The sequence below is a fragment of the Danio aesculapii genome, chromosome 5 (genome assembly GCF_903798145.1).
Source record: "Danio aesculapii chromosome 5, fDanAes4.1, whole genome shotgun sequence".
NCBI classification, from domain to species: Eukaryota; Metazoa; Chordata; class Actinopteri; order Cypriniformes; family Danionidae; genus Danio; species Danio aesculapii.
In genome coordinates, this window is record NC_079439.1 from 29,264,786 (window position 1) to 29,291,094 (window position 26,309).

At 36.4% G+C, this 26,309-nt stretch overlaps 1 protein-coding gene across 2 annotated transcripts in view; it reads right to left on the reverse strand.

Annotated features, from left to right (window-relative positions):
• ppp3cca (protein phosphatase 3, catalytic subunit, gamma isozyme, a) overlaps window positions 1-26,309 on the reverse strand; it is an 84,970-nt gene that overhangs the window by 53,083 nt on the left and 5,578 nt on the right. For both annotated transcript variants that reach the window (XM_056457851.1, XM_056457850.1), the window contains exons 2-3: window positions 15,680-15,877; window positions 9,777-9,901 (exon numbers count right to left, since the gene is read on the reverse strand). In XM_056457851.1, coding sequence (XP_056313826.1) covers window positions 9,777-9,901; window positions 15,680-15,877 — 323 coding nt within the window. The remainder of the gene's footprint in view (window positions 1-9,776; window positions 9,902-15,679; window positions 15,878-26,309) is intronic.

Here is a 26,309-nt window from a genome sequence, read left to right on the forward strand (position 1 = left end):
ACCTTGAAAACATAATTGGCTGAATCGTGGAAAAGCTGAATTAAGATCTTGTGTAGAGTCGAATCTTTTTTCGATTAACCGTGCAGCTGGTGCGTTTCTTCGAAGTTTTTAAATGGGAGCACCTGGAAAACATGAGAGAGTTTGCGCCACTTGAGCACAGAGTTTGCACATCACTCCCTACTTGCATACACAAGCCCTACGTCTCCATATGAAATAACGAACTTGCCTGTGCAAAAGAAGTGATGTGAATGTCCCCTTAAGTGATTTAGCATTTAATAAGTCTTATGAATGCCAAAATTTGAGTGGCAGTACACACACACAGAGCTAATATGGTAATAATAATAATAATAATAATAATAATAATAGAGCCCAACTAAATTTAATTCAAGACTTCAATATTTCAAAGTGCTCATCACAAAATCACTTCTATTGCTGGAAAACACTATCTCACACTGAAAAGAAACAACTGCATGCAAAAATCAGTGTGTAAATGGCCCTTAAGAAGTCGAGCTAATAAACTCCTCAGAGGATCAAAGTTGTCAGTGACATCAGTCATTCAGCAGAGACTCAGACATGTAGAGCGGTCCACGCTTTAATGCTCTATGACTCAGCTCTTATGAAAGGGTACAGTGTCTGACAGGTTATCAAATAGCTGCACTCACACGACTCCTCCAGTGACATGTCCAAATGAGACAGACAGAGAAAGAGAGGCCATTTAACCACACAGCTTAACAAGGTCTCCCATAATTTTGTTCTCTATTCGAAAGCATCCACAGCTCATGCACTTGAATGTTTTCTCTTTTCAGAGTGAAATTTAGTGAACTCAAAGCCATGTTCAACAAAATCAATCATTGATATAATAAATAAATGATAATAATAATAAAAACAATAATAATAATAATAACAACAACAACAACAACAACTACAACAACAATAATAATAATAATATCTGCAAGCAGCAACCAACATTGTTTAAGTGTTTTAAGACCATAAGCAAGAGTTAGGAAAAGGAGGAGAAGGGGAGGAGAGGAAAAGGAGCATAATAGGGAGTAGCAGAAAGGAGGAGAAGGACGTGGAAAAGAAAGAACAGGAGGAGAAGCAGAATAAGGAGGCGAAGGAGGAGCAGAAGAAGAAAGGAGGAGGATGTGGTGAATGAGAAGAAGGGGAAGGAGAAAAGGAGGAGAAGAAAGAAGGAAAAGGAGAATGCTGAGAAGGAGGAGGATAAGAGGAGGTGGAGGAGGAAAAGGAGCAGAATATGCAGGAGAAGGATGAGGAGAAGAAAGGAGGAGGATGATGTGGTGAAGGAGGAGAGGGAGAAGAGGAGGAAAGACAAGGAAGAATGCTGAGAAGGAGGAGGACAAGAGGAGGTGTAGGAGGAGGAGGAGGAGGAGGAAAAGGGGCAGAATAAGTAGGAGAAGTATGAGGAGAAGAAATGAGGAGGAGGTTGTAGTGAAGGTGGAGAAGGAGAAGATAAAGGAAAAGGAGAATGCTGAGAAGGAGAATAAGAGGAAAGGGAGGAGGAAAAGGAGCAGAATAAGTAAGAGGAGGAGGAGGAAAAGGAGGAGGAGAATGTGGTAAAGGATGAGAGGGAGAAGAGGAGGAGAAGGCTGAGAAGGAGGATAAGAGGAGGAGGAGCAGAATAAGAGGAGGAGGAAAATGTGGTAAAGGATGAGAGGGAGAAGAGGAGGAGAAGAAAGATAAGAGGAGAATGCTGAGAAGGAGGATAAGAGGAGGAGGAGCAGAATAAGTAGGAGGAGGAAAAGAGAGGAAGAAAAAGAGCAGAATAAGTAGGAGAAAGAGGAGAAAAAGGAGCAGCAAAATAAGTAAGAGAAGGAGGAGGAAGAGGAGGAGAATGTGGTAAAGCATGAGAGGGAGAAGAGAAGGAGAAGAAAGATAAGAGGAGAATGTTGAGAAGGAGGACAAGAGGAGAAGGAGCAGAATAAGTAGAAGAAGGAAAAAAGAAAGGAGGAGGAAGAAAAAGAGCAGAATAAGTAGGAGAAGGAGGGGGAAAGAAAGGAGGAGGATGTGGTGAAGGAGGAAATGGGCATGGAGAAGAAGAGGAGGAGAAGGAGGAGGAGGAGCAGAATGCTGAGAATGAGGATAAGAGGAGGAGGTGGAAAGGAGCAGAATAAGAAGGAAAATGATGAGGAGAGGAAAGATAAGGAAGAGGAGAATGCTGAGAAGGAGAATGAGGATAATAAGAGGTGGAGAAGCAGAAGGAGGAAAGGAGCAAACAAGCAGGAGAAGGATGAGGAGAAGAAAGGAGGATAAGTGGAAGAAGAGGAGAAGGAGAATGCTGAGAAGGACAAGAGGAGGAAAAGGAGCAGAAGAAGTAGAAGAAGAAAGATAAGGAAGAGGAGAATGCAGAGAAGGGGGAGGATAAGAGGAGGTGGAGGAGGAGGAAAAGGAGCAGAATAAGTAGAAGAAGGATGAGGAGAAGAAAGGAGGAGGAGAATGTGGTGAAGGAGGAGGAGGGGGATGTTGTGAAGGAGAAGAGGGGGAAGGAGAAGAGGAAGAGAAGAAAAAAGGAAGAGGAAAATGCTGAGAAGGAGGATAAGAGGAGGTGAGGAGGAGGAAAAGAAGCAGAATAAGTAGGAGAAGGATGAGGAGAAGAAAGGAGGAGGAGGATGTGGGGAAGGAGAAGAGGAGGAGAAGAAAGAGAAGGAAGAGAAGAATGCTGAGAAGGAGGACAAGGGGAGGAGAAAGAGGAGAAGCTGAATAAGTAAGAGGAGACGGAAAAGAAAGGATGAGGAGGAAAATGAGCACAATAAGTAGGAGAAGGAGAAAAAGAAAGGAGGAGGAGGAGGATGTGGTGAAGGAGGAAAGGGGGATGGAGAAGAGGAGAAGAAAGAAGAGAATGCTGAGAAAGATAAGAGGAGGAAAAGGAGCAGATTAAGTAGGAGGAGGATGCGAAGAAGAAAGAGGAGGAAGAAGGAAAAAGAGCAGAATAAGGAGAAAGAGTAGGAGAAGAAAGAGTAGGCAGAGGATGAAGAGAATGAGAAACAGGATAAGAGGAGGAGAAGGAGCAGAATAAGGAGGAGAAGAAATATGAGAAGAATGAATAAGAAGAGAATGAGAATAAGGATGAGAAGGAAGAGGAGGAGGAGAAAAACTGAAGAGGATTGCAAATTAATAGGAGGAGATGAAGAGAGAGAAGGAGGAGAAAAAGGAGCTTACACACCAGCTTATTAGTGGAGAAGAGATAGAGTGATAAAGCCAATTATGATATGTGGATGCTTAGGAAGCCATGATGGACAGAAGCCAGTGGGGAAATTTGGCAAGGACACTGGGGACACACCCCTTTTTATTTTCAAAGGACATCCTGGAATTTTTATTGACCACAAAGAGTCAGGATCTCGGTTTAATGGCTCATCTGAAAGATGTCGATCACTGACAGCATAGCCTCTCCTTCACTATACTGGGGCATTAGGACCCACTCAGATGCTCCCTGCCCCCTAATTTTCCCATGTTGTCTACTATTTAAGTACTAATCATGTGCAGCCCTGCTTAGCTAACAAAGGAGACCAAGAAGGAGAAGGAGGGAAAAAAAAAAGGGCACAAATACAAAGATAACCCTCATCTGCCTTGCTCATTAACGATTCCATTTATTTTTACAGAACTGTCAAAAGTTATTTTGGCCACCACCAGCACTGGGGTTTTAGCAAAGTTTTAATGATGATCCATGTTTATGTTTGGTGCATTCATTAAGATGCAAACTAAATGCACAAAGATACATGTACACAAAATAAAAATACTAAATACAAAATTGCCTTGTATGGCAAAAGTCAGTATTTCAGTGACTTGCCTTGGCACTAAACACTCGCTTCACTGTTTTTTCTTTTTTCCTCTCATTAAAAAATGAGTTCATGCAAGTTCGCACTGCAAAACAACTGTTCCAAGTAGGGATGCACCAATCAATTGCCCGCAGATCAACATCAATTGGCTGATAATCACATTCTGTGACTTGAATGGTAGACACATTCAGCTGATCTCACAAACCTATTGCAAATCAACACTATTACACACATTAAAGATCAGAGTCAAAATGAACACAGGTTGATGAAACCAAAATGAATCAAAATTCTTGACCAATTCAATAAAAAAGGAGCAATAATTGTCTCTGCATATAAATAAGCAAACAAACTAAACTATTTTGGCTGCCACACTGAAATCAAAAGCAACAATAAATTAACTCCTTCTCAGCATTCTCTTCTTCCTTATCTTTCTTAGATCAATTTGCAATATTACATTTTAGATCTGCATTTGCAACGCTTCAGATGTTTGTTTTTTTTTTTTACACACTGAGCATAACCAATCATACATATAGTAGCCCCTAGCAAGTCAGAGGTGCTCAAATTAATCACCATAGAGCACTTGACTGAATTCTTCCAATTCTTTCATCATAAACAACAATGTCCTGAAACATTGTAGGATAAGCTTCACTGCTTCAGTAACAATAACCAGAGATTTAGCAAAACTTGATCATAGACTGACATGTTTTCCTTCTGCAGATGTTTTTCCAAACACAAACACAAAAACTGACAAATGAAAACATTTCTGTTTGTTTTTGCTGTCAGTCACATATTGAGTCCAAATTGAGTTATTACATCTCACGGGTAGGAGTTTTGTTCAGTTGAAACTGCCTTGTAGGCTTTTAAAGAGTCATGAAACAATGCAGCGCGTCCTGTCATTAATAATTAAGTGAAGCATCTTCTAAAGGGATGAACAACACTGAAACACTGATGTTTCATCAATTAGCAGTCATTATTTGCAACCACATATCCTGTGACCCCCCACCTTCACAATTTTAAAATATCACAAAAAAAGGTTAAAAAAAACAAATTTTCTACCAAAAGTTAAATTATGTGAACATGCAACAGAAACACTTCTGTTTAAGGAGTGTTCCAAAGTCTAGTTTTAAGGATTGGTTGTGTTTATAAGATACAAAGCACTAAAATAAAAACGTTATTTTTTCATATATCTTACTTTAATTATATACAGCTACTCTGCTAACATGAAAACGACTGTCATATATTCTAGTTCCTCTGAAAGCCCGCCCTAAAGAGGCTCTGATTGGTCAGCTAACATAATATGCTGCTATTCGCGGCTCGGCTCCAGGCCACCAGGAAAAGAGTCACGTGCCTTCAAGCACACGCTTTTGCGCTGTGTAAAAAGTCAATCAGAGAAGTTGTTCGATCAGACAGAAAATGAAGAGCACAAACCTGAACCTCATGCCTGCTCTCTAAAATAAAATCTGACAAGTGACTTTTACATATATTCAGAATAAGCCTGTGTATGATACATTCACATATCTTTTGCGAGTTTGTTATTTGAGATGTAGAACACAGGGAAAGCAGCCGTAAAGAGAGACACTAAAAGCGGCCACATAGAGAGACTCTTCAGCACTGCTGAAGATTGTGGCTGTTTACAGTTTGACTGATGAATATGAATTTATAGCTAAATTGTTAGCGGTGCCAAACAGCATTTCCCGTTGTTTACATCCTTGTTTACGTCCTCGTTAAAACATACCGTTAACGCTATTAAACTATGCATGTGATAGATCGATTTTAACAAATAAAAATACTTAGAGGTTGTGACTCACAATCCACAGCTTCGTCTGTTGGAGTTTTTAGCCGAATCCAGCACTGAACTAGGAGAGATTCTGGAAGCTGTCCTTTGTCAAATGCTAGAGCTATATATTTTTTATAATTCTCTGGAACATAATTCAAATTAAATTGTAAGCTCTTCTCTCTTTGTGTCTTGTCCTTTGGAAGCCCAAATACAGAAACAGAACTAGCTCTGTGGAAATACCAGCGTTTGGACGGCATTTTAGCTTTCTCTGCTATAACACTACAGTGCCTCTAGTCACGCACCTTCACTGTGCAGGCAGCTAAATTACACATAAACTAAAGTTTAAAATATGATATCGCAGTGGACCACCCCTTTAAAATGACCACTGTTAAAATGAAATAAGTATTTATTTATTACTTTTTTTGTGATTTTAAATTGGTTTATATTTCATATAACTATATTTTTACATGTTTATAAAATTACAAAAGCTTATTTATTATGTCAAGTTTTTGGTGTTTTATGATGATTTTTTTTATGGCTGTCGATGTAACGTAATTTTGTTCTGCATTACATCTACAGTGATGTTTTAAATGACAAAATAAAGGAAACTGAACTGAATTGATGACAGAAAATGCATTTTCGTGATTCTTTAATAAGCAAAGTGTTTTGTTAAAGCCCTGTTTAACCTTATAACATGTTCATTATAAAAAAGCAATGCTAATTAATTTGATTCCCAGTAAAAACAACAAAACAAAACTGTGCTAAAAAATAACATTACCAGCAAAGCCTCCACAGAACTTATTTAAAGCTTGCATCGGCTACAAAAACCCTGATTTTGGAGCATGCAATCTTTTGATCTGAAAACTATTAAAATATATAAAAACTACAAAATATCAAAGAAGAATATTTAAATAATAAACTACAGGAAAATACATCCTGAAGGAACAAGCAGTTCCGGGTTTTGACGTCATGACTCCAGCAATCTATACCTATGTAAATGACAACAGATTGTCTGATGACAGGAAGCTACAAGACCAAATGCAAGAAATGCTTAGTGAAGATATTATAGTGTAATCTGCTTGACTTCTCTTTTGTGCTTATGTGTGGTATTTATTGCGCTGCTGGTAATGTAGCCACTGGTAATTCTTTAACAGATGGTTCAGAGAAGATGTCAGATTTTCAGCCAAGTAAGAATCAGCCCAGCCATGCACACGCATACAGTTCCCTACTGATACATGTGCAGATCCCTAAACACTCCGACTAACATGCAAAAACACTGGTTTTAGGATTAAGATCAGTATGGAAGGCCTAGATAAAAGCTGCACTTATTTTCGTCTGCACTGACACACTGCTGTTCAAAAGTTTGTGGACATAAACATTTAAACTTTAATTTAACAAAGACACATTACATTAATCAAAAGCTACAAGAAAGGGGTTTTTAACATTACAAACATGACAAACACTCAAAGTCTCATTAGTTAAGAATTTGATTATATTTGAATATATTGAACATTATATTTGAATATATTGAACATTATATTTGAATGTATTGAACATTAACATTAAATAAAGCAGCATTCGTTCATTTAAATGTAATGTTCATGTTTTTTTAATAATAAGTGTTAACAGATCCTTGTTAATTCATCACAACTAATTAGATTAAATTAGTTGAGAAGTTATTTTGCACTTCCTATTAATTTTTTTCCCCCATCAAATCAGCATATTAGTGTGATTTATGAAGGAACATTTCACACCAAAGATTAGAGTGATGACTGCAGAAAATTCAGCTTTGCAATACAGCAATAAATTGCTTTCTAAAACGCATTAAAATAGAAAAAAGGGGATTCTATTGTTGTTGTTAATAATAAGAAGAAACATTTGGCTTATTTTAATCTTGATCAAATATAATGCATATTTGGTATATATAAAAAGGAAATCATACTGACCCCAAACTTTTAACTGTTAGTGTATTAGCGAAAGAAAAGGCGTTAAATGGACCAGAGTACGATTCCCTTAATGGTGAGCAATAGCATAAAACAAATTAGCCTAAATATTAAGTCACACATTATTCTGATGATCCCTTTTGACAATAAGTAACTCAGTCAACAAACTCTCAGAGTATTTGTAGACTAGTAAGTTAGGGTTAGCAAAATAAGCTAACAAGCACTAGTTACATAAAGTGGTGTAACGAATCACAAATCTCATGGTTCGGATCACAATAAGGTTTTTAGGCATGGATCAGACCATTTTTAGAATCAGCCAAAAAGGGGAGGAGATAAATGTAATTTGCTTTTCATTTATTATAAAAAGGTACTGCAAGAAACTTTTGGTTTTAACAAACAGAACTGAGAACCTGTATAAAATAAAGAAATAATGAGCTGAATAAAAATAAACTGTAAAATATTCAGTACTGTGAAAAATTCATTGTTACTACTACTGTTGCTGATAACACTAAATGTATAAAGTGTATATTTAGTATAAAATGTATATTTAAATGTACATTTAGCCTTCTTTTCAGTAAATGATTCGGTTATTCACTCATAAAACATTTAAAGTTTCATTGCTAGATGATCATTTTTGAAGAATTATTTAGTGGCATATTTTTGAGGGCTGGTCATCGCCACCTTTTGGTTACATAATATAATTGTTGCCTACAACTTTCATTTTGGAGCATCAAGTTAAATGCTTATGATGGTATTTTTTTTTATCTTTGCCATAAACATCAGTGGTTTTATCAAAATTATAAATTGTTATTCCACTTCTTGTGTGTTATTTGACTGTTTGTAATTTCATAACCAACTCAAAAGACTAAAGACTGAATCTTTTTCTTGATTGTTGGATTTTTCAAACACAGATTTGAATGCAGTGATTTAAAGGATTAATAAATATATGCAAATCACCATATTTATAATTTATGTTGCATGGGTGTTGAGATCCCGATCTTTTAATGATTAATCGTGCAACTTACACTAAACAAGTAGTGACAGAAAACACCTTTAAGACACCCACCACATCCCGAATAATCGAATAACTTCTTCCATCATGATTAAATTTTACAGGAAATTAATCTACAAATTTAGGATTAATCTACAAGTTAAAAAATGTATTAATTCATAGGTCACGTGCTCACACGGGCCTTAAGCATCAATGCTTGACATAGCAGCGTCAGCCAATGAAACAAGTCTGCTATCGGCTACGAGCAATAAATCGGCAGCGAGCAAAGCCGCTGAAGCAGCGCCGACGAAAATTCAGTTTGGCAATGCTTGATGTCACCCATTCAAATGCCAGATTTACACAGTGCTTCAGTGTCAACGCTTGACGGAGGGTGTCTGAACTTGTGGCTGACGCGATCGTCATAGCAGCGTCAGCTATTAAAAACAAGTCCGCAATCGTCTACTGTCTGAGCTGTGGAATTTGCATAAAGCGATCTGATTGGCTGACGCTTTCGTTGGCACTTGAAGAGTTGAGAAATTCCTAACTTCTGCAGAGAGCAACTTCGCTGAAGCAGCTCCAATGGACCCACAGTTTAGCATGTCATCATTTAGTCAAAGTTAATGGGAAGTGCTGACGCTGACGCCCCATGTGAATGGGGCATTAAGGTACAAGTAGGTGCAGCCTTTGGAATCTTTTTGGCCTGAGACTTCTGGTCTCATTTACTTCCGTTGACTTTCAGACATTAAAATCAACTAGTTTGTCTGTGTTCTGCCATTTATTGTACCTAGTCATTTCTCCCATAGGCAACTGAATCAGAAGTTCTAGAGCAGGGATGTCCAACCTCGGTCCTGGAGAGCTGGTGTCCTGCAGATTTTAGCTCCAACTTGCTTCAACACACCTGAAAGGATGCTTCTAGACTTCCCAGTAAGAGCTTGATTAGCTTGTGTCAGATTGGGGTTGGAACTAAACTTTGCAGGACACCGGACCTCCAGGACCGAGTCTGGACATCCCCGTTCTAGAGCAATCGCAAAACAACTTCAGCTTCACTTCCGCATCACTGAATAAGGTCAATACAGTTAAAATAATGACTATTAGGGGTGCATGAAAAAAAAAATAATAATAATAACTGTTGACAGATATTAGAAGGCAGCACACTAACACTCTACCAAGAGTTAGCTGACATGTAGTTTCAAAGCATATCTAAAGTTTCAACAGAATATCTAAAGACCACCAAAATAAAGTGTTCAAAAAAAATAAACAAAACCTCTTACCTCAATACTGAAGTATCCCCTGTCTACATAATCGCCCAGAAACAGATAGCGTGTGTTGTCGGGAGAACCACCAACTTCGAAGAGCTTCATGAGGTCAAAAAACTGCCCATGAACATCACCACACACTACAGGTGAAAGACAAGCAAAACAGAATGATTAGCATGTTAGGTCATTTTCAGTGCGTGATACATAAAGCCTGCATCATTTTGGATCAAAAGGCAATGTTGAGCACAAACAAACTGTACAAGCTTTCCTGTATCACATCATATAAAATGCCTTAGGCAAGTGTGGGACTGGAATGAGACCAAACGCTTCAAACACTTACAGCCATCCTACCTGCATCATCTAGCCAGCAGCGGCCACATGTACAAGACCGCTCTGTCACTTAGCAACAACGACACTATATTTGAAAATACAGAGGCTGGATCCATTTATAAAGCAGAATGTATCTAGAGCCAGGGGGGTTTGTGACATCTATTAATTCGTGCTCAAAAGCGGCAATATCTATAGAGGACAGACAAGCTCTAATTCATCTGCATCATAAATTGATGCACACAAACCTCGGCAGGGATTAAACCTTGAAGCACAACATCTTCATCAAATAATTGAGTACATTTCACAGGCTGTTTGTCACAGATAAGGCCCAGTGGAATTTATTACCCAGATGTGCTACAGATTGTGATTCACCCATATAATCGGCACATTTCCATTTTATCATTTTCTGTCAATCTTTATCTTCTATCTGACAGATAACAGAAGTAAATGCCCATGACTAATTTCTTAGCATGCCTTTTTTAAATATAGACAGAGGGATTAGTGATGGGTGTCAATGCTTGACTCCCAGCCATTTATGACTTTCCTTATTGTTATTTTTATGGATTCTAATGAGTGCGCTTGTAAAAATCTATGTATAAAGTGAAAACAATATTTTAAAAGGTTTAAACTGATCAAGACATTTATATACAGAAAAAAAAAAAAGATTTTTGCTCCCTGCTCGAACTACTTATTTTGAATGAGCTGAAACAACACACATCTTGAGACTTTTTTTGGGACAACTTAATTGTTTTATATTTAATCTATTTAAATTGTTAAGTTAACTTAGGGCGTACTCACACTATGTGCAGTTGCCTTGAACCGTGCCGAATCATGCTTGTCCCCCCTCCCATCTTCCCCAACGTCCTGCACTCACATTACATCTGAGCCGAAGCACGCTTATGTCATTGATGATGCACTGTTCAGTTTAACAGAAAAGAAGCTCTCTTGCTCAGCACAGTGGAGATTTCTTTAGTTATATCATTTTAGTCGCTTGGGATGCAGTGACACGCAGTTAAATATTTTGCCGAACAGATCAGCCACTATTGACGCTCATAAAAAATGATAAAGTCCTTGTGCTGCAGGTATTAGGATGTTTGCTGAAGGTGCAGCTGACAAGCAGTGAGAGGTTTACGTCTTTAATAAACTACAATAGTTTGTGTACATTGAACAGTAACAATGAATAGTAAATCCATATGTAGCAGTCCCTTAAATGTCACGTCTCATCTTCAGTTTCGTGGTCAGGCGCGCTTTGCATTCACACTACAAGCGTACCTCTCCAAAGCCCAAGTGAACCGCGCTCTGGCACACCTCATCCAACCGGACCAGGGCCGGCCAACTGAACTGTGCCTGAGCCCAATTCAAGGCACTCACACTTCTCAAACGAACCGAGAAATGTGCCTGGGCACGGTTCGGAGCGCCCTAAACAATTTGTGTTGGGACAACATAAATAAATAATGCAGAACCCTGCATTTTTTTTACAGTGTATTAGATATTGACCAATATTAAAACTATCAGTGTGAACCTACACTGGTCTTATGGTTCAGTTCGGTTACGATTATGTCATCGATTCAGTTCAATTCAACATTTCAGTGCATCATAATGCATTGACAATAGGCATGGGCCGGTATAAGATTCTGAAGGTATGATTACCTTGAATAAAAATATCACTGTTTAACAGTATTGTGATCACTGCTCTAAAAGATATTCTTTTTAAATGTCTGAGTAAAAAACTAAAACTTTTTTCCCGTTTGAACACAACACATTTTATTTTGAGAAACATTTAAAATATTTTGGAGCAGTAAACATGCAAGGCTAAATAAATCATTGAATTCTGCTGTCTTCATTTGCATCAAAAACAGATTTTTTTACCATTTAAAATGGCATCTTTGGATATCTTTTTTGCTGAAGATACTGTCGTCCTAAAAAAAAAAAAAAACGTAAAAAAAATAAAATAAAATAAAAAGTACACACACCTTAGAAATGGTATTGCAGGAAAATTTGGACGGTTTTAAAACCTTGACTTTTCCAAATCATGGTATACGTTAAAAACGATGCCTAATTGACAATGCTTCCATTCATAATTATATATTTTTTTCTTCACAAAACAAGAATTCTTGAATTCAAAATTTTAAATATGTTTATATTTATATATTATTTGTAATGCAATTTTGTACTTTGTATTGTGTACTGTCTTTAATACAAGCAGTCAGATATTTGATCTGTACCTTTAGTTTTACCTGCTAAAAGAAAACGCTGTTTCAAAGAAAAAAATACAAATAACAGAAGACAACACGAGCATTTATAGCAAATAAACTAATGTAAATATTATTTCACTTGCTTTTTGAGCATTGTCGAGCATGTTTTTACATCCCAATGATTGGTCATTGCGTTCATACGGTTAATAGAAAGGTCTGCGATTGGCTCTAAAACAGTCAGCACTGTTCACCGATGAGTGACAGACACTAAAAAATGTCTGAATACTGAAATAACAGTCTGTACGCATGTAATAAAGCACACATTGCGCAGCTATCACAGCTGATTCATGATAGACGCTGTGGAGAAACCTTGCTCTACAGACACACTCGTGTCAGGAATCACAAATATTGCTTTAATAGCGATTAAAAAAAAGAGGAAAAGTTACCTTACAATAATGTCAGCAGTTCAAAGGGTTAAAGTGAGAGAGAGGCAGACACAGAGAGAGAGAGTGAGATAGAGCTTTAATTTTTAGTGAAATAGTGTCCTCTGGTGAGGGTTCATACACATTTTTACTACAAAAATGTCATGACTTTTCCAAGACTTTCAAGTAAATCATCATGACCTAATGTTTCATGTAATGTCTAGGTATATGTGGTAAATATTACGAAAAAGAAAGCATGTTCCAAATTATTACAGCATATAATAAAACACGCAACAATCTATTTAGTGTAAATCTCTTTTTACATCTATGTAAAATTTATTTCAATAATGTCTACACAGCGCTAATAATGTTTTTGGCCAAGGACAGAAAAGAAGACAACTAACCTATATTCAAGTATACAGATTTTTGTTAAACTAATTTCTATGAGTTGCACCAAAACTTTGTGGCTTTTTCTGTTTTTCCAAAACTTTTCTAGGCCTGAAAAATGCCATGGCAAAACTTTTGCAGGTTTTCGATGACTGTATGAACCCTTCCTGATGTGCAGTACTTCAGTGTCAGTGAAAGACTGTCCAGCAAACTCACAAGCAGCGAATTGTGCACAGTTGTCTGCTTTTATAGTTGTTGGAGCATTTTAATTACTTGCCCTTGTCTCGCTCAATTAGTATTCTACAGCAACATTGTGCATATAAGATAAATGACATTAGTACACAATAACCGGTGATGATCTATTAATGAATCGATAAAGAATTAGCCACGTCTGCATCGAGGTGCATTGAAGAAAAAATTAATTGACACCCCTTATTAAAACTATAGGACATAGACTACTTATAAGTATTGTTGTCATGTTATGGTTAACAATGAGAAACAGTTGGGTTCTGGAAATAAAATCAGTTATAAATTAGATTTAGAAGGAAATTTGATATTTTTTTGAAACATGCGACTAAAAATTTTTTAAAGACAGGCTTGTTGTGAGCCGCAAGGCTGTTAATCAATACCTTCTCTTTTAAAAGCCTCATAATAGATACCTTTGTTCAGAATTCATACATTTCTTTGCTACATATCAAAGTTTGTAAAGTTGCAATTCACCTTGTAGCTAGTTGGTTTGGTTTATGGCTTATAACACTATAATAAAGACCTTACTTTAAAATCCTTAAATAAAAAAAAATGAAAATAAAATGATAATAATAATAAAATACAACTGCTTAAACAGTAGCCTAACACTAAAGTACCTATAATTGATCAAATTATTATTGTTTTTAAATCCTTTCAAAGGTGAATTGAGGCATTACATAAGGATCATAATCATTAACGGGCCACTGAATTATTATAAAACAATGCACACCTGAGGCAGTGATGCCTTTACTTATCAGGTGTGTGTATTATTTCTAACATTTCATCAAACTGGAGCCAACAATTCTGCTTAAACTACGGTTACCACACACTATTCAGGCATTTATCAGGTTTTCGTCCTCAAACTGCTCTTGTGTGTAGGACTAGATTATTACACATCTCATTTTAAGCCTTGTGTTTTGTTGTTAGGCCTGTCACGATATCTATTTTTTGTTGTACGATATATATCAAAATATATTGCGATAAACGATATTAATAATAAACTTTAACAAAAAAGTGCAAGGTAAAAAAGTAACAGAGGCTGTGATATCTGCTATCAGATCTATTTTCAGTTGTCAGGCACCCACATAAAAAATTTCCTATAGTAATTTATAGTAAATACTATAGCTTTTTTTCTCTATCTCTATTGGACACCTCCAATAGAGATAGAGATGTTGCACAATCAGCTAAAATGTTCCTGGAATTGGTTTTTATGTATAGGCGATATATACTGCATCATCGAAAATGATTGAGGTCATGTCCATGTGTTGTGCGATAAGACCATATATATTGATTATTGTGACAGGCCTATTTGTTGTGATTCGATTATTGACATGTGTAGGCTGTGAAATAACTCAAATTGTTCAGCATAGTGATCTATAACAGTAACGTGATAAAAACCTGGTTGGAACTACTTTAGCCATGCTGTTCAGAATCAAGCATTCAACAACCCTGTAATATAAAACAACATAATGTACAAAGTAATAATAAATAAATAATAACGGTTTTTAAAGATAAACATTAGCTGAAAGCCAAGGTAACAGGCAAATAGCAAACATGACCATGCACAATCAAATAGATGGTATATTGGCAAACTCAAACATTATACATCATAAAAATAGAACCCTATATAAAATTACCCTAAATTGTAAAGTTAAGTCTACACAATTGTAGTATGAATGCTGCGAATGTTCTGTCAGGGTCATTTGCACTCTAAACTGCTCTTATTGAAGTTTTGCCGTAGTACAATTAGTCAACTTTTCATTCAGGAAACTCTGGGTTTAGCTAATTAGTTTTTGCACATCCCTTCTAATGTCCAGTGAAGCGTTACCGACCACATTCCACTTCAGAATCGGAGACTGTTTCCTGTGTTGCACTCCACTGATCCGCAGACAGTATCTGTCAGTAAAACCAGCGGCGCTGACACCGATCTCCATATGAGTCACTTGCCACGAGCTGAATCTCCAGAGTGACACTTTGTAACACTAAATTAGGCAATCTCAGCAAAGAACTGAAAAGAAATGCCAGCGTTTGCCTGATGAAACTGTTTTCACAGATGGAACATAAGGCCTCCTTGAAAAGTTACTTATCAACCAAACCAATCGCTTTACGATTTATTATTTTATTGTTGGCTGAAGGAACAAACTCTCGTGCCAGTGAACTATAATAATGAATTTTTGAAACGTTGCATGAAGTTTCCATGAGGAAAAGCACCTTCTTTTATTTTTTTACTTCAGGAACTAGGTTCAGGGCATAGCAGAACAAACGCAAAAGTTTGTTCTAATAAAGACAGATGTCATCTCCCCTGAGCTCTACTAAAGATGTGCTCTTGCTTTCTTACCAGTAATTGGTGCCTCCACCTCTAACATGCACTTCTCCTGCCGTAGGATGTTGGCACCGTCGTTTATGATGCGCAGCGCAGCATCCTCCTCCACACGTCCCTCTTTGATCAAATGGTTCTTCAGCAGCTCAGTATTGGGCTTGCCGTCCACATATAGGTCTTTTATTGTCAGCCGCTGGTGAGGAGGCAGTGGCACTGCTGTAAGTACAAGAAAAGCAAAAAAAAAAAAAAATCAGTTGGCAATGTGGACACTCTCAACTCTAACAAGATATCTGTATGGGGACAAGATTGCAAAAGGTGGTGCAAAGTGCTTTGTGCACACTAATAGAGTTTAAGTGGCAGCTAAAAATAAATTTGATTCTTGCAGAGAGCAGCCAAGTGCCCTGTAACCTCCTACTTCCACTTGCTCTCACAAGTCTACACCCCATCCAGAAGTGTGATGTCCAGTCAGTAAGAGAGTAACAAATCACAGTAAATCACAAATTCATTTTCCAGAACCTTCACATTCACCGTTCCTTGCTGAAGCAACCATCTTGCCACAACCAGCATCCATCCATTCATTCATTCATTCATTTTCTTCCACTTTTCCAAGGCCAGGTCACGGGGCAGCAGTCTTAGGAGAGAACCCCAGACTTCCTTCTCCCCCCTCCTCCTGGGGGATCCTGAAGCATAGTCACATCAGCGTGTCGTGGGTCTTCCTTGAGGCCTCCTCCCGGTGGGACATGTCTGGAACACCTCCCTAGGTAGGAGTCCAGGGGGCAACCAAAACAGATCCCCGAGTCGATGTGGAGGAGCAGCAGCTCTACTCCGAGCTTCTCACCCTATCCATAAGAGTGCACCCTGCCACCCAGTGAAGGAAACTCATTTTGATCGCTTGCATCCAAGATCTTGTCCTTTTGGTTATGACCCAAAGCTCATGACCATAGGTGAGAGTAGGAACATAGACTGACCAGTAAATTGAGAGCTTTGCCTTTCAGCTCAGCTCCTTCTTTACAACAATAGACCGGTACATCGACCGCATTACTGCTGCCGCTGTACCAATCCGCCTGTCAATCTCACATTCCATCCTTCCCTCACTCCTGAACAAAACCCAAAGGTACTTGAACTCCAACCTGGCATCCATAACGAGGCAGACAATTTAAATGAACAGCTGTCTGTTTAACATATTTTATAATGTCACTAATTAACATGATATTAAGCTGAATTTTCATTGGTTTTTAATGTGAAGTGACCTTTCAGAAATCATTGTAATGTGTTGCGTATTATTCTGGTGGAAATCTGATTTGTCCCACCAAGAACAGCATTAATTTGAAATTAAAATTACTAGCACTGAGCAAAAACTAATCTCGATTGTCTGCATCCAAAATAAAAGTTTGTTATGATATAATATGTGTGTGCAAATATATAAATATTATAAAAAATAAATAAATAAATAAATAAATAAATAAATAAATAAATAAATAAATATATATATATATATATATATATATATATATATATATATATATATATATATATATATATATATATATATATATATATATATATATATATATATATATATATATATATATATATATATATTTATATATATATACACACATATATATATATATATATACACATATATACATATATATATATACACATATATACATATATATATATACACATATATACATATATATACATACACACACACACCGCCCCCTTTCCAGTTGTACACATTTGTTGCTATACAAAGCTCAGTTTCATGTAAAAATGTCTAAAAGCATGTACTGTAATGTAACTTTTGCAGCATGGGATGCGCATCATTCATTGGTGAACATTCAAATAATGAATGTTTTTGAAAGCGCGAAAGAGATCGCATGCTTTTGTGTGTGTGTGTGTGTGCGGCGCAGGCGGTCAGCATTCGGTCTCAGTCGCATACTGTGCGCTCAGAGATGAGTAGAGCACACACATCTCTAAAGTCATCTTAACTTGAGCGCTTTAATGGTCAAATAGGTGTCAAAACGCAGTGTTTAGTGATTATTCATATTAACCCTCATTTGTGTAATAAACAAACGAGTTGAGAATTAAAAGACACGTGAATGAGAAACCATTAAAGTGACAGCACGCAATATTCCTGCTGCCGCCTGTTTTTATCATTATTAATCAAACAACAAAAAGAGAAAATCCCTCACTGCTCTTGACTGAAGGACTTTTGAAGGAGTTTTTTTCTTACAGTGAAAATGCTTAAAGCACAGTTTGTTTAATATTTTTATTCTATTGTATTTATTTCCCTTTCCTTTGCAGGGAGAAAAATAACTGTATATATGCAGTCAGAATTATTAACCCTCCTGAACTATTAGTAGCCCTTTCCCCCCCAATTTATGTTTAATGGAAAGAAGATTTTTTTCTACACATTCTAAACATACTAGTTTTAATAACTCATTTCTAATACCTGATTTCTTTTATTTTTGCAATGATGACAGCACATAATATTCTACTAGATTTTTTTTCAAAATACAAGCATTCAGATTCAAAGTGCGATTCAAAGGCTTAATTAGGGTAATTAGGCAAGTCATTGTATAACAGTGGTTTCTTCTGCAGATAACCAAAAATATATTGCTTAAGGGGGCTAATAATATTGACCTTAAAATAGGTTTCAAAATATTTAAAACTGCTTTATTCTAGCCAAAATAAAACAAATAAGACTTTCCCCAGAAGAAAAAAAATATAGGAAATACTGTGAAACATGCCTTGCTCTGTTAAATATAATTTAGGAAATATTTGTTTTAAAAAAAATTCAAAGGAGCACTAATAATTTTGACTTCAACTGATAATCATTTTGAATAATCGTGATTACAATTAGGACCAAAATAATCGTGATTATGATTTTTCCAATAATCGAGCAGCCCTACGATGAACGAATACTGTAATAAATGTTTTATTCATGGTTGGTTCATGTTAGTATATGCATAAGCTAACATTACCTAATACAACCTTATTGTAATGCGTTACCAAATATTTTAAACAGGCATCATATTTTGAATAATTTTACTGTCCATTTTTGCATTTTTCTTTGTATACACGTCTTTAATTTTTATAAAATGTTGAAGTACATATTCGATAATAGTGTGCTGCATAAATTCACATTATAAAATAAAAAAAGAATGATTTTGACATTTATTTTAAGGTTTCTGTTAAAAAATCCATAGTCAACTTTAGGATTTATACTTAAATGCTGTGCATACAATGGTTATTGTATCGATGAATGTTGATGATTGCTCATATCGCTCAGTGACTCACCTCTCCCAAGGTGCATCCTCAAGAAAAAATAATAATAATAGTAATAAAAAAAACAAGGTCATAGAGATGATGTATTTTCAGATCTTCTCTTTATTAGATGTGCTACTCTCTCTGGAGCATCATGACATTTGCTGCTACTGGGGCTAATAAGAAAAGTTATGTTATCATGAGGATTCTATTGATTCAGCTCTCAGCTTTAACCTTCACAGACGTGAAAGGATCCTGAGATGTCGCCCAATAATCCCTCACCTGCACTGAACTGCCGGGTAATCTAACTCCACCAAATCCCTCTGCGAAAGTGCAGAAGTTGCCATAGAGAGGCCTGTGGCTCAAGGCGTTCAATAACGAGACGGGAATTTTAGATGATTCAAGGTTCCTCAAGAGCTTAAGAGCTTCTGTAGGATGTAAACAGACATTTCAGAAGATTACACACATATTGCAAAGATATATCAAGAGAATGATATAAATTTATGCTAATATACAGCACTGTGCAATGATTACAGGTTTTGTTGGCATGACTGTCAAGTACTGTAGAAAAAAAAATGGCAGTGATTTTAACTGCAAAAATACTACAGTAAATCTATTACCTGGTTAACTGTACGTTTTGCTAATATTGTGAAAAGCTGTAACTGACTTTCCCTAAATTCCGCGCATGACATGTAGTTTATGTTTTTTTAATTGGCATTTTGTCTAGTGCTTTTTAGCTTTTTCCTCATTAGTGATATACATTATAGTTCTAATGTTGACAAATAATGCTTATTGCATTAGTGTCGTGTGCATAATGGTCTTGACGCTAAATGCCTTCTACAATATATATTAGTTTCTCTGCTTGTGAAAAAAATATTTTTGACGAGCATAGGCAGATCATATGTTGGTACTTCAAAAAACATTAGTGTATATTAACACTGTGAAATACAGTAGTTTATCATAAATTAAAACACCTCTTATATGTTTTCTTCCGTATTTTAATAGTACAACTATGGCAACGACAGCTACCAGTTTTTTTACCGTAAACTTTACAGATTTTATTGTTACAGTATGGCTGTGCATTATGATGATATACATCATAAGAATTAAATATAAAGCCTGTTATTTTATATTTTGCTATATTGTTTACTTCGTGGCATTGCAAAATACACTGATTACAGTAATACCTTATCACCATTTTAATGACCGTAATCTTAGGGGCCGATCACACTGAACACATTTTACTGCGAGGCGTTTTGCACTTTTTATGTAGCTAGGCAACGACTGAATCAGCTGAGTATTGTGCGCGTGTGTTGCTGTTGATTCTAATTTAATTTTAATATTTAATAATATTGTGGAATTCAAGATTTGTGGGTCATACAGCACCAGATAACTCAAAACAGCAACCACTGGTCTCACCTCCATCTTCAAAAGTCTCCGTAGTTGTCTTGACAACATTAACACTGAAGGCACCTCAACGGAAACCCCGCCTCTTCTTTCATTCAATTGAAAAAGCACACACAGCGCGCAACCGCAAAAACGAGAAGTGCAGCGGGTGGTTAAAATGTGAGGCGCACAGGGAGCTTAAGCAGCACAAAATGCTCTCGGACACTATTAATCATTAAAAAAAAAAGGCACCTCTCAACGCAAAAAGCACGTTTGGTGTGATTCTCTCCGGCCCCTCATTTGGGATGCTTTTCATGAACTGGCCCTCATGACAAGCTAATTGAATAGCCCTGCCTTACATGATACCATGCAGGCAAAAATGCGAATAACAGCATGGTGGGAAATGTTGCAAGCTTGAAATTATAATGTTTACATTTTATTTAGACCTTTTTCATGTTGGGTCTGTGATCCTTAACAGTGCTTCCCACACACAGACTTTACATTGTATATTTGGTGATATATTTTTTAAACTATTATTATCATCCTTTTTACTTTTTTTGTATTCGTCCATTAACCAAACATCCATGATTGACTAACTTGTTTACCCGTTTCATAGGCTACTGCTTGTTCAGCGTGCGCGAGAACTGTCAACATTCCCACAGACAGTCTCACATGCTCTGAAGACTCACAGAGATGCAGCTTTTTGGCACTTAAAAATACATCCGGCCTGGGCTTCAAAATCTCCTAAAACGTATGCGATGCAGCTTTTGCTTTCTGAAGTTTTCGTTAATTGTATGCGTTGTTGTATTACTTTTTATTTAAGCTTACTTTTGCTTGGCACCGCAAATGACATCGCAAACACACCCGCGAGAGGGAGAGAAACATTAAATAATTAATTCTTTATTAAACGACTCAGAAAAACTTTACTATATGCTCAGAGAGGATGAAGTGACATCTAAGACTGGCTGCAAAAAATTGGTACAACATTAGAAATGGTTAATCAACAAATTGCCTTATTTAAATAATCTACACTTTTTATTCTTTTAATTATTCAAACTTTTAGAAATATTGTATGTTTTTATTCCTTTTAAGTCATTTATTTCTCATTTGCTGTATATTGCATTAATATGTTTATATGTTACATGTTTTATACATCTAAAATAGTTTGGCAACACTGTACAAAATGTATTTATTTTTAATAAATTTTCAACCATTTTAAAAAATATTTTCTCACATTGTCACTATGGGGTGTTGTGTGTACAATTTGGAGGAAATAAATCAATTTAATCCATTTTGGAATAAGGCTGTAACATAAAGAAATGTGGAAAAAGTGAAGCGCTTTGAATACTTTCCGGATGCACTGTAGTTAACTATTTATGTGCTGTGGGTAAAAACTGTGTTTCAATCCAGCTACCACCGCAAGTATATTTCTAACCTCTGGAAAGCACTGCTTAAGGTATGAAAAGTGTATTATGAAATCTTTATAATTATTTGCAATTCCCACATTCTTAAGCATTTTCTATATCCTTAAAAACAAATCACATATGAATGACCACATATTTTACTACAAAGTTTAAAATGTAAAAAGAAATCCATGCAGTCAATATAATTATTAAATGATTGCATTAAAAGAAAAGGTATATGAGATTACATCCATAGTGATTTAAGGTTGTCAAATTGTCCAGCACTAGTCTGAAGAATAATCACAGTCTCACAATTATTACACATTCATTCATTTCACACTACTAAGTTTATAAAATTCACAAGAAAACTGTATATTTTACCATGCTTAACTGCTGTCTTAAATTGAAGCTAAACAACCCGATATTATTATTATTCAATTACTAATCGAAACAACACTATTACAAATAACACAGTGATCAAATAATAAAGAAAAACAAATGTTTGGAATAAGTTGGCCGCTACTCTGTAAACATCAATGTCAGTATTAAAAACATCATACTTATTTTTAATAATCTTTTTAATAATTCACATAAATTGGCTGACAGGAAATCTGATCTCACCATCATCATCCAGACCATCTGGAAAGACATGAAGGATCAGACACTAAACAGACAGGCTAAACCCAGAAGAACTGTTGGTTGCTGTAAAATGAGGACACTTTCAAGAATAACGCCACTAAGAAATCTCATTTTTCTAAAAAATAAATCAACATTTGTTGCAAGTTAGCCACACTTCACACTAAAACCTGCTTTTGCACAGTCTTCTGTCAGGTAGCTTTGCAGGAAGGTTTCTTGCAGTGTCTTGAAGATGTTGCAACAGTTCTTCTGGGTTTAGCCTGTCTGTTTGGTATATCTTTCCAGGCAGACTGGCTTCTCTCAGTCTCCTTACAAAACTAATGTTTGGAAATGTCAACTGAGATTTCCTACTGACACACTACACCAAAAGAAGTAGTGAATGTAAAACTTTTTTGTTGGTGATGTTGAAAATATTATTGTGCCGTATGAATTGTGCCATACCCCACGTACAGTTGAAGTTATGGATGCAACGATTATAGATTTTGGTTGTACGATTATAGCATGAGGTTTCACGGTTATCACCGTTATTATGCGTTCATTAATTTCAAAACACTACTAATTTAGAAAAATCACATGAAAACTGCATATTTAACATTTTTACAAAACGCTACTAGTTTAAAAAAAACAAAATCACATGAAAAAATGTATATTTTATCGTGTTTAACTGCTGTCTTTGGAAACAAAATTGACGCTAAATAACCCGATTTTATTATTTACTTACAAATTGAAAAAAAAATCTCATTATATTTTAAAGTGTTATTTATTGTTGCTTAGTAACCAATTAATACAGCACAAAACAACCATGAAAAACAAACAATAGGCCATTTCTTTTTGAACTTAAAAATAAAAGTTTTGCCTTTAAAACATAAGTAATAATTTTTCACTGAAAATAAATGACAGAACAATAAATAAATAAATAAATAAATAAAAATAAGAATTTTTTTTAAATGTATTAGTCTAATGTAAATCTGAGCTACATAATATTGTTGCAGGCAGCTAGCTCTCTGAAACTCTCACATGGGTGCCCACTGAAGCTAAGCAGGGCTGCGCTCAGTCAGTACCTGAATGGGATACCAAATGGGAAAGCTAGGTTGCGGAAGTGGTGTTAGTAAGACCAGCAGGGGGCGCTCAACCTGCGGTCTGTGTGGGTCCTAATGTCCCAGTATATTGATGGGGACACTATACTGTTCAGCGAGTGCCGTTTTTCAGATGAGACGTTAAACCGAGGTCCTGACTCTCTGTGGTCATTAAATTTCCCAGGATGTCCTCCGAGAGGGAAAAATAAATAAATAAATAGGAGTAGGAGTTTAACCCCGGCATCCTGGCCAAATCTGCCCACTGGCCTCTGTCCATTGTGACCTACTATCCATCCCCATATCATAATTGTCTTTCCACCAATCAGCTGGTGCGTGGTCTGGCGCAATACGGCTGCTGTCACGTCATCCAGGTGGATGCTGCACTCTGGTGGTAGATGAGGAGATTCCCCCCAAAAATGTGTTATTATTATTAATATTATTAGCCAAGTGTTTCCCTTTTAAAGAGAACAAATGCATAATGTCAAGGGCCGCTGAACCTCTGTCTAACCGGCACATTTGATCAACTATTAAAAAATTATTTGGCAATTTCATTTTGTATTTTTTTTCTCTTTGGAGTAGAAATATGTATATTCCATACACAGTAAAAAGCTGATCGTCAGTTCTTGTTACGTGACTCGAGGTGTGCTCAAGGCATTCTTTCAACTAGGGGCGCCTGGAAAGCGTGAGCACATCCAGTGACACTCCCAATATGCACGCGCAAGCCTGCATTGGAAATAACGAACTGGCCCACAAAAGACGCGACATGTAAATGACCTTAATAGCCTCAGCCATAGTTAATCCAGTGTGAGTGCATATTAGAAACGGTGTGCAAGCTCGGAACTTTAAACTAGCGCACAGTTGGTATAACTTTTAGTTGCAGCAGTTTTGTTCTGTGCAGAAACACAGTGTTGAGCAGCCTTTACGATTAATTAATCTTGACGAATTAAAGCGTGGTTAATAGTGAAACCGGTTAATTGTTGCATCCCTAGATAAAGTCAATATTATTAGGCCTCCTAAATTATTAGCCCCCTGTCTATTTTTTGCTTCAATTTCTGTTTCTTCAACACATTTCTAAACATATTATTTTTAATAACTAATTTCTTTTATCTTTGACATGATGACAGAACATAACATTTTACTAGATATTTTTCAAGATACTAGTAGCTTAAAGTGCGGTTTAAAGGCTTAACCATGTTAATTAGGCAAGTCATTGTAAGGGGGCTAATAATATTAACCATATAATGGTCTTTAATTAAAAACCGCTTTTATTCTAGCCAAAATTAAACAAATAAGACTTTCTCCAGAAGAAAAAATATTACCAGAAATACTGTGAAAAATGCCTTGCCTTGTTAATCATTGTTTAGGAAATATTTAAAAAGAACAAAAAAAAAAACTCACAGGAGGGCTAATAAACGTGACTTCAACTGTACGTTTTTTCAGTCTCTGTCCCACTGAAGAGTTCATTACTGAATGAAGTGAGGAGCGTGTCTGAGGTTCTCAAACACCATGAAGAAAACAGGAAGCTGTGTGGACTGCCAAGGCCCCTGGCACAGTTTTTTCCCCCAAAGTCGATCACAAAAGCCAGGGTTGACGCTGCTGCTTCCACCACAACTTAATTTGCATGCATCCACCATAGTGTGTTTTGGCTCCTCGGCCTCCAGCTCTGAATGTCGGCTTGATCGATAGCCAGTGAGGGCTCTTATGTTTCAGAGGAAGTCAGAGTTGATGGTAATTTTATGGAAAGGCGGTTTCAAACCATGGCGTGATTGGCAAGGCCGAGGGATGTGTAACTAAAGACATCTGCAAAGCGTTCAGGGGGAACAAGCAGCTGTCTAGCGAGGTGCACAGAGTCAGACTTTGACAACCCTCCTGTTAATCTGGCGCTTCAATTAAACGTGCCCAGAATGCCAGAGCAAATGATGTCTGAGCCCTCAACCATTAGGGTTTCAAATCAAGATAATGGATCCTAAAACTAATCAGCAAGATAGAGGTCCCGTGAAGTGCTTTGAAATGGGCATTTTTATAAAATGTTTGACAATCTCAACTGAAATATTAAGAGAGGGCGGGGCATATTGTAGCTCCTCCCCTTGTCAAAAACAGCCAATAGCATTTTGCTTTATCACAGCTCTGATAGTGGAAGTGGTTAAGCTCAAGCAAATAAAATGAGAAGCATCTTGAAGGGGGAGGGATATATCAGATACTAGAGAGCATTTGATTGGTCAAGATTTGATGAGAATTTTGAGTAGGTGATGAAAAAAAAAATCATTACATCACTAGTGTATAGATATCCTTAAAGCCAACATCTAAAAAAAACTTTAATTTCTTTCTTCTCTTTAATCTTTAAGGATAAAATTTCTTCTTGTTAACAGACAAAAATTCCCAGCATTCCAAAACATGGTATTGCTCTTCACATGGTCAAAGTTCAACCACACTGATTTCAATATCTATATGGCAGAGCCACACCCTGGGCATGTGTCAATATGTACTGAATACTTAAGCTCAAGACATCACTAGTACTGACAAGTTAAAACAAAATTTCAGCCATTCAATTTTATTCTGAAGAGCTGCTGTTTTTATTTCTATCACTAAGGATGGAAACAATGCAACGTCCACACCAGATTTTGCATAATTTCACCAAAATGTAACTACAGATGCAGTTGTTGTGTGATTCCCAGGATCCACGTACTAAATTATGAAAACAGCTTCTGACTGAGACAGACAACACTAAGCGGCAACATATGTTCTAACCCACTATTAGAGTAACATCAAGTATTTAGAATTTACGTATAGCATATGAATAACTTAATATATATTCAGGGTTTCCTAAAGTCAAATTTAAGATCATTTTAAAACCGTTAAGATTGAAATTTT